The sequence below is a fragment of the Carya illinoinensis genome, chromosome 3, assembly GCF_018687715.1.
Source record: "Carya illinoinensis cultivar Pawnee chromosome 3, C.illinoinensisPawnee_v1, whole genome shotgun sequence".
In the NCBI taxonomy this organism is placed as follows: Eukaryota; Viridiplantae; Streptophyta; class Magnoliopsida; order Fagales; family Juglandaceae; genus Carya; species Carya illinoinensis.
Window position 1 is genome coordinate 51,931,220 of NC_056754.1, and position 9,823 is coordinate 51,941,042.

At 36.9% G+C, this 9,823-nt stretch overlaps 2 protein-coding genes and 1 pseudogene across 2 annotated transcripts; 2 read left to right on the forward strand and 1 right to left on the reverse strand.

The window, feature by feature from the left end:
- The first annotated feature begins 708 nt into the window (after positions 1-708).
- LOC122305237 lies at positions 709-2,287 on the forward strand (annotated as a pseudogene).
- A 152-nt stretch (positions 2,288-2,439) lies between these two features.
- On the forward strand, positions 2,440-6,176 carry LOC122305238. Its single transcript, XM_043117610.1, has 2 exons — positions 2,440-5,333; positions 5,422-6,176. Exons 1-2 carry the CDS (start codon positions 5,316-5,318, stop codon positions 5,950-5,952), a joined length of 549 nt encoding a protein of 182 aa, XP_042973544.1. The 5' UTR covers positions 2,440-5,315; the 3' UTR covers positions 5,953-6,176.
- A 120-nt stretch (positions 6,177-6,296) lies between these two features.
- On the reverse strand, positions 6,297-7,556 carry LOC122304941. The gene is made up of 2 exons (XM_043117201.1): positions 7,015-7,556; positions 6,297-6,801 (listed from the first exon to the last, which is right to left on the reverse strand). Exons 1-2 carry the CDS (start codon positions 7,554-7,556, stop codon positions 6,297-6,299), a joined length of 1,047 nt encoding a protein of 348 aa, XP_042973135.1.
- Between the last annotated feature and the right edge of the window lie 2,267 nt (positions 7,557-9,823).

Here is a 9,823-nt window from a genome sequence, read left to right on the forward strand (position 1 = left end):
AAACTTTACTCATCATCCTTACACTACACATCTGTTTTTATTTTTTATCTTTTTATTTTTTTTACCATAATAAATGTGTGGTGTAAGGATGATGAGTAGATCTCTTACTAAAAATGAAATATAAATATTGCATGTTTAGGGAAGATTTGGATAGTAAGTTGAGTTGAGATGGGATGAGTATCGAAATTTGAATAAAATATTGTTTAAATATAGTTTTTAATATTATTTTGTTTTAAAATTTAAAAAAGTTGAATTGAAAAAATTGTAATAATTAAATGAGATCTTGATGAGATGAGTTCATATCAACTCATTAGCTAGAGTCCATGCACATGCGTAGTTGATGATGAAGGAGACAATTATAAGCTTGCGATCGGCTTCCATCATTATCACAATATTTTTGCCTTTGCAATATATGTTGTCATGAAACCTCGTTTCGCTCGAATACGTACCACGCATGCATCACCCCCACATTAGCTGCCACACCAAGATGCAAATATATATATATATATATATATACACACACATATCAACATTGTGTTTTCACTGTGACAAACATCTTCTCCTCGAATTACTCCGGCTAAACTCCTTTCATCCCTCCTCCATTTCTGAACAGATCGAACTGTATCATGTTCACAAGATTTTCACTTCATTTACGCATAGTGGCCACGTACATTAATTTTCCACACAAATTAAACCCTATATAATCCCTCTGCTTTTCACTCATGCTTTCTATCCAGGAATCACAACCCAATTATATATTATATATGGCTTCATCATACTTTTTATCCTCGTTCATATTTCTGGAGCTGGCCCTAGTAGTGATCTTATTTCTCAATCCTGCATTTTCCACGCCAAGAAGAGCTCTTGATCAGCGACAAAGTGTACTACAATCTGGATTCAGGGTCTCACTTAAACATGTTGATTCTGGGAAAAACCTCACCAAGTTTCAACGTATCCAAACGGGAGTTGAGCGTGGGCGATACAGGTTGCAAAGGCTTAGTGCAATGGCCTCAGCAACCATATCAGATTCTCAGGTTGACGCCCCAATACGTTCAGGGAATGGGGTGTTTCTGATGGACTTAGCTATCGGTACACCACCGGTGAGCTACTAGGCCATTATTGATTCCGGCAGCGATTTAATATGGACACAATGCAAGCCTTGCCAACAGTGTTATCACCAGCCCACACCAATTTTCGATCCGGAAAAATCATCTTCTTTCTCTAATATGTCATGTGAAAACCAGCTATGCAACGCACAACTCTCGCCAACATGCGAATGTGATGTTTGCCAGTATTACTATGAGTATGGTGATGATTCCACGACCGAAGGTGTCATGGCGACAGAAACCTTCACGTTCGGGAACTCCAAGACTAGCAAGGTTTCGATTGCCAATATTGGGTTTGGTTGTGGGAACGATAACTCCGGAAATGAGTTGGACCAAGGTGCAGGGCTGGTAGGGTTAGGGCGTGGATCCTTATCCCTGGTTTCTCAACTCAAGCAACCCATTTTTTCATACTGCTTAACTCCCTTTGACGACACCCCATCTGGGACACTTTTGATGGGATCTCTTGCCGGCGCGAATGGCTGCACAAATGCATCAAATATCAAAACAACACCTTTAATCAAAAATCCAACACAGCCAACATTTTATTATCTCTCGCTTGAAGGGATCTCAGTTGGAAACACTTTTGTGCCGGTCAATAGCGATTTCGAAAACGATGGCAGTGGCGGCGTGGTCATAGATTGTGGGACGACACTTACATATATGTTTAGTTCTGTTTTCGATGGAGTAAAACAAGCGCTCATTGCTCAAATGGGACTCCCGGTTGACGATTCAGGTGCCAGCGGGCTTGACCTCTGCTTTACCCTGCAATCTACCAAAGAGCCGCCGGAGCCGGTTTTAATCAATTATCCCACCATGGTTTTACATTTCAAAGGTGCTGATTTGGAATTGCCCCCCACAAACTATATTGTCAGGGCTTCAGCTGATAAGATTTGCTTGGCCATGGCAGACTCGGGGATCTTGGGCATGGGGATCATTGGCAATATTCAGCAGCAAAACTTTCTGGTGACCCATGATCTTGTCAAAGAAACCATATCGTTCGTTCCTACACGGTGTGATCAACTTTGACCACCAACTTGATTACACTGTACGTCCATATAGATATATAGACCTATATATGTTTCCGTGTTTGTATGGCCTCATCGAGATTGTACGTGCATCATAATATTATATATATTTACTTCTTTCAATATATATTTACTTCTTACAATTCGAAACTTCAACGCTACGATGTTCATTTAATTAGCTTAAAGAACTATCATGTGTGTGTATATTGTGTATATAATATATATATATATATATATAGAGAGAGAGAGAGAGAGAGAGAGAGAGAGAGATATTTGATCAAACAACGTAAGGGAAAGGGGGAAAAAACTCAAGAACTACAGGAGTACCACTGTCTTTCCTTATTTGAATGATTTGAAGCTCATGAGGGATTTCCATTCAACTACGTTTTTGTAAAAGTGTCAGGAAAAATATAATATTTAACGAAATATATATATATATATAGATATATATATGTTTGTCCCAAAAACAAAATGGGATCAAGATAGATTCCCTATATATGCTTAATTCCCATCCCAGAATGGGATCTATATAATATATAGTATATATATAACATGAGTTTTGTTAAATAAATCAGCGTGTGTTAGAGCATTCCCATTCGGTTCTCCATCCCCCCGTTTCCCTATTATTTGTTGAAAGTTTTAGAGTTTTCTCTAAAACCCTCCCTCCATCCAATTCCCTAAAATGGGGTTCTAATTTTCGGGGTGTACAGGAAATTCCCATCTTTGGGGACCTACTGTACATCCCCAAATCCCATTTCCCTATCCTGTCCCGCGTTCATCCCTCTCGACGGTTGGTGCTCCAATAATCGTCTCTCCTGCTAGGAAATCGGTATTTTACTTCTCATTTTCTCACCCTTGTTAATTTCTTGCATGTTTCTTGATGATGAAACATCTAATGCTTTGGAACCGATGTTTGGTTGGTGTGAAAAGTCATAGGGTTTTCTTGTGGCTATTTCCCTGGGTTATCCGTTTGGTTGCTGTGAAAATTTCTGTTCGGTGAAGGGAACTTTTTTCATGAGTTACCTGTTTGGTTGCTGTGAAAATAGACTGGACCTTTGCTTTGATTTTTTCCTGAGCAACCCGTTTGGTTGCTGTGAAAATGTGAACCGGGCATGGTGTAATATTTTCTTGAGTAACCCGTTTGGTTGCTGTGAAACCGAATGAGGTCTGGCTTGCGTTTTGATGAATGGTGCCCCTGTTTGGTTGGTGCGAATTTCAAAAAATGTTTGCTGCCCTGTTTTTTCTTCTGTGATTGTTTGGGAACCCCGAAAATCATCCATGATGTTTCTGTCATATTTTCCTTTGGCTATTGTTTGGTTGCTGTGAAAATGTATACTCTTTTCCTGTGATGATTATCTAGCTCACATGTATTGTTTGGTGGGCCAGAATAGATTTATGATTTTGAATCTTTGATGATCCAAGATTGGTTTTCAGTTGCTGTGAACATCTTTGCTTGATGAATTTCGGATCTAGATTTTTTTCCATATCTTTTTCCTTCAAAGCATGCTTCTTGGGCTGCTGTTTCTTGGTCTTTCATATCCAATGTTGAATTTGCCCCTAAATATTGTGATCTCTCTTCTAAATTCTGTTTTCATTATGCAATTTATAAAAATACATTATGCAATCTTTGTAACCTGTGATTATTTGAGAAGACAATTAATTCCACTATAACTACTTTCTAGATTTTAATTTTTATCTCTGATTAGAGACTTGAATGGATTAATTCCATACGTGGTGGACATTTGATTTTTATCACATATATAATAGTTGATCATACTTTTATTAAATCTTGTTGGAAATGCAAGAATGCTTTTTATGTGTAATCTTAAATTGATGGATTTTTATTGGTGCTCCAATAACATGCTGCTATTAAGAACTTGCTCTTGGTCCTTTAACATGTTGTATTCGGCCCCTTTAATTTAGTCTCTTGCTCTTGTTTGTTATTAAGAACTTGTGTTTGGAAAATACATTTTTTGGGCTTTCGGACTCCTATTTTTTAATATAATTAGAGAGTGGAATTTCTCTCCACATAACTCTATATTATGGAAGGTATTAATAGCCCAACATGCTCATAACTTTATGCTTGAATTGATGGAATATTGCAACTGTCCTTGGAATAAAATCGTTTGCTCATTTTGATGTTCAATTATGGGTCATTGCAGTGTTGCGTATCTCGCAGGGGAGAGGGTTTATATTAGGCTGTGATGATGGTGTTATAGTGCGGGTTATGTCAGAAGTGTGTATGGGGCCCCATCGATATGGTGGGGTAATTCTCACCCGAATTGCCATATTACAGTTTGTGGTACTTTCCACAAAAGGCAATCGGGGTTCGGGTGAGATTTTGCAGCCATTCGATGTTGGGCTCCTTGCTTACACATGGTGTCAATATTTACACCATTCTGAGCCTTTTTAATTATTTATATATTTGATATGGATGTAGAATCGGATGGGGATGCTCGTATTTAGGATTATTTTGTTTTGCATGTTGTTTGGTATTATGGATTAATTGAGTTATATTATGTGTAAACTAAACCACAAGGCTGTGATGATGACAACCGTTTGTGGGGATACAGGAAATTTAATGGTCATTTCCCCAATGGCTAGGTAATCAGGACGGCCAATAAGTATTGGCAACCGGTTGTTTTGGCCATTAGTGGGTGGCCAACTTTCCAAGATCATACCAAACGGTTTCTGAGCCATCCACTCGGACTAACACCCCAAACTTTCTAAATTTCATTTCTAACATTTTCAATGCATTTTTAGCAATGGATTCACAAGACTGTGGACATATGTACTTCACGAACTCCTAAGTCAAGATCCTCAACTCGAGCTCACTTATGGTGGGCAATGTGAAACATCTCCAGTGACCCTTGATGACTCTCCACCTCAACCCTCTAACGAGCCTATCGGCATTAGGAAATCAGTGAGGGGTGCGAATTTCACCCCCGAGGAAGACAAGTTACTTGTATCCGCATGGCTAAATTGTAGCCTTGATGCCGTCCAGGGAACAAATAAAAAACACTCCCAGTTTTGGAAAAAAAATTTTGAGTACTTTCAACAATTTAAAGAAACCACAAATGAGCGGACAATAAAGTCTTTAATTCACCGGTGGTCGGTGATCCAAAAGGCCGCAAACAAATTTTGTGCGAAACTAGCCCAAGTTTAAGGGTTAAATCAAAGTGGCATGACCGAGCAAGACAAGGTAATATTATCAAATCCCAAAGTCCTTTACTCAAACAATTTCTGTCAACAATTATTGATTTAACATTGGTTTCTTTTTCTCTTACAAGTTTGAAAAAGCGAAGGTTATGTACCAATCGCTAGAGAAATGCTCATTCCAATTTGAGCATTGTTGGCACCTATTGAAGGACCAACCTAAGTGGATTTGGCGCACGACAAAGGAGAATCCAAAGCAGAAGAAGACGATATCCCCATCCCCGACCCCAACTCGATATTCTGGAGCTACAGTTGATTCAGTTTTTTATCTCGAGGCGGACCATGTGATGGAGAATGAAGTTATCGAGCCCGACCGACCAATTGTAAGGAAAGCTGAGAAAGGAAAACGAAAGGCCCAAGGCCAGCATGCAGAGGAGAACTTCCAACTCAGGAAGATGAAGCATACTCTGTTGGAGGAGTCACGCGCTCAGGAGAAAGAGTTTTTTCGTCTTAAAGCCGAGAAGATGGCGTATGACAAGGAAGTGGAGGCCAGAAAATTATGTCAAGAGGACGAACGGCTTCGGTTGGAGGCGGAGAAAGTGGAGCTCGGGAAGAAGGAATCAGATCAGCGCATTATGATGATGGATGTGAGTGTCATGTCATAATTGCAGCGTGAGTTTTTCCAGCAACTCCAGAGGGAGGTCATGGCGAGACGCAGTCGGTCCGACGATTTGGATTGATTTATTTGTATTTGATTTCTTATTTTATGTTTGTAACAATTATATGTGTAAAAATACATGTAATTAATCTTTTTTGTATTTGATAATATGGGAACTATGATAGGGTTATGCAATTAATGACTCAATGACAGTTTCAGAAACAAACTTGATTACCATTAATATATTCGGGAAATTGATAACAATAACGAAATACAAATGCAAGTTCCGATTAACTTAAACATAGGTCACCAATTACATTAAGGAAATAATAAAATCTAAAGCAACCCTGACTAATATTGTGAATATAAAAGCCATTGATGTTCAATTAGATCTTCTTGAAGCTGATGATGTGCCGAGCTGTCTCTAATATCATGATGACGCTGGATGAAGTCCGTAAACTCAGTTGTATGATTGCGCGACAATTCGAGGAGATTATCATCAAGTTGATCATATTCAATGTTCAGACACTCACTATCATCACGCTCGTCTTTAATTATCATATTATGTAGAATAATACATATTTTCATTATATTCGTTAGTTCCTTCACTTTAAACATTCGGAAAGGTCCACAAATGATAGCAAATCGTTGTTGAAGTACCCCGAATGCACGCTCGACATCTTTCCTTGCGGATTCTTGTGCTTTCACAAAATTTTTCTTCTTATTCCCAAGTGGTGATGGAATCGTTTTCACAAAAGTTCGCCACTTGGGATAAATACCGTTCGCAAGGTAATAGCCCATAGTATAGTCGTTGCCAGTGATAGTGTAATTGACTGGAGGAGCACGCCCTTGGGCAAGTTCCATAAAAATAAAAGATCTCTCTAACACATTAATATCGTTATGTGAACCGGGCATACCAAAAAAGGCATGCCATATCCAGAGATCATATGAAGCAACTGCTTCTAAAATAATAGTTGGTTCACGGATGTGACCGGAGTACATACATTTCCAAGCTGCGGGACAATTTTTCCACTTCCAATGCATGCAATCAATGCTTCCCAGCATTCCTGGGAATCCTCGTTGTTCACCAACTGCAAGCAATCGGGCTATATCATTAGCAGTTGGAGACCTTAGATATTCTTCTGAAAAAACAGTTACTACTGTCTCAGTAAATTTTTTTAGGCTCTCCATTGTGGTACTTTTACCAATACGTATGTATTCATCCATAAAATCTCCAGTAACCCCATACGCTAGCATTCTAAGTGCTGCGGTGATTTTTTGCATACAAGATAAACCGAGTCGGCCGGCATTATCTCTTCTCTGGACGAAGTATGGGTCGTAAGACTCTACTTCATTTAGAATACGAAGAAATAGGGGACGACTCATCCGAAATCTCCTTCGAAATAGATTCGAGGGATATACTGGATTTTCAGCAAAGTAATCACGAAATAGGCGCTCGTGTCCCTGAACATGACCACGTCGAATAAACTTACGACGTTGGCTATTGCCACGTTGCCTCGATGACTGTCCATCCGCCTCTATGTTTTGAACATCGCTATCATCTTCAGAGGATACGTATGTCAATAATTTGCGAAAGCAAGTACGAGCCATTTGATGAAAGTAGTAGGAGATCAAAGGATACAATAGAAGTTTGGTTTGTATAGAGGAAATGAGGCTTAAGTTTCCATATTTATAGAGGAATTACTCCTATCGTTACACATAGGAGTAAAAATGTTACCGTTTGAGAGAAGACAAAAAAAGTTACCGTTGGAGAAAAGATAAAAGAAATTACCGTTAGAGAAAAAACAAAAAATATTACCGTTGGAAAAAAAATAAAAAATATTACCGTTCGAGAAAGGACAGAAAATATTACCGTTGAAGAAAAGTTGCAGAAATATTACCGTTGCATCCAATTAAAAAATTTTATCATCAATACGTGACTTTCGGTTTTTCATTAGAGATATTGAGTCCGGATCTAATTAAATTTGTCATCACGTTAGAAAATGCACTAATGAATAAAAAAAATTTATTTTAATACTACGAATTTCAATTTTAAAAAAAAAATACTATATTGGATAGTCAAAATATCAAATAAATATTTAGTAGAAAGTGATATTTAAAAAAAAACAGATAATAAGACAAAAGAGTTAGTAGTTAAGATTGTAAATGGAAGAGAGAGAAAAAAGTAATAAAAAAAGAATAGAGAAATATTATTTAAAAGAATAGAGATAGGGATGTGGAATGAGATGTATGAGGTTTTTAGAAGATAAACAAATTTTAGGGATAAATTTGAGGAAATGAGTATTTGAGTTAAATTATAGAAATGAGGATGTAAAACCGGATGAGGATGCTCTTAGTAGACCACTTATAGTGGAATGCATTATCACTACAACATATTGTGACAAAAAGCCACGAGTTTTTTTTTCCGCAGTATAATATCGTGGGAAAAAGTGGCATTTTGCCATCAAAATTATTGAAGAGAATAAATATAAGTATTTTTCCATGAGATTATCATGGTCGATAATATTTGATGATAAAAGATTTTTTTTTCTACCATGTTTATAGTTTTTGTGACTAATTTATTTTCTGGTTAATAAATATGGACATCATATAAATTTTTAGTGAAAAAATAGTTATTGTGATGAGTTAGATCGTCTTTTATCATGGAATAAAGTCGTCGCAAAAAACTATTTAATTTGTATTCTCGGCAACATGGCTTATTTGTTTTAGCGATGAAAGTATTAGCTGCCAATAAGTATTAGCGTCTTAAAAAGTCACGATTTCAAATTTAGACTTTTATTTTTCTTTCCTATCCCGCTTTTTTCTTTCGTTTTTGTAGTCTCTCTCTCTCCCTCACATTGTGCCCATTGTTGCCCCTTCCCACGGTCGTACTGTCATCGCCTCCCCTGGCCGTTATTCTCTCTCTCTCTCTCTCTCTCTCTCTCTCTCTCTCTCTCTCTCTCTCTCTCTCTCTCTCTCTCTATAAGAGAAGTAGCTACTTTAGTTTCAATCGGCATTTTTAGGGTTTCCTTTGTGATCTACAGGGAAAAAAAGAATCCCCATTCCAATCGGGATTTTTTAACGTAGCCGGGTATTATGCTCCATCCTATTACAACCATATACTGATTTTTGAATAGTTGTTTGGGTTGTTTGAACATGGAATGTAGTTGGATAAAGATGAATTATTTTGAAGTGTTGGGATTAAGTGGAGTAGTTTTGAGTTTGTAAAACATAATTTGATATTGGTTTCTAAAACTTGAATATATTAGAAATAGATAAGTTTGTAAAAACAAATGTAAATTTTTCTAATATTTTCTTTTTAAATTATTATAAGTGTCAATTTTGATTTCTAATGTTGGCATATATTTATTTAAGCCTATATTAGACTATTTGTTATGATTAGTTTTGGCTAAATCTCTCTTCTTCTTCTTCTTCTTCTTCTTCTTCTTCTTCTTTTTTTTTTTTTTTTTTGCATTTTTTTTCTTAAAATATCTTAGTTTTTGCCATGAATGTAACTCGTGGCAAATACTTTTTACCACTATATGCTCAATAGCTAATACGTATTTGCCACCAAACTGTAGACTTTCATGAAAAATGAATATTAGCAATCATACAAGATGGTGAAAAAAGATGGAGTTTGACAACTATAATTCATTTTGTGATATAACTAACACCACGAAGTCTATTACAAACATGTTTTTTGCACAACAAGATACATCACAAAAAAATTTATGCCACCATATTTTCTATGAATATTATCATGGGAATTATATTATTTTCGATCAAAAAAATTAGTGGGTAAATAAATTTGAAGGACCACAAGGGCTTAAATCGAAACAGCTTTTGCCACGAACCAAACTAGTTTTTACCACAAATTG

Bases quoted from the DNA above. Each gene is read 5' to 3' on its own strand.
- LOC122304941 (XM_043117201.1), bottom strand. From the start codon at position 7,556: ATGGCTCGTACTTGCTTTCGCAAATTATTGACATACGTATCCTCTGAA. The intron at 6,802-7,014 runs AGGAATGCTGGG...TTTTATGGAACT, and splicing joins GGTGAACAACGAGGATTCCC to TGCCCAAGGGCGTGCTCCTC.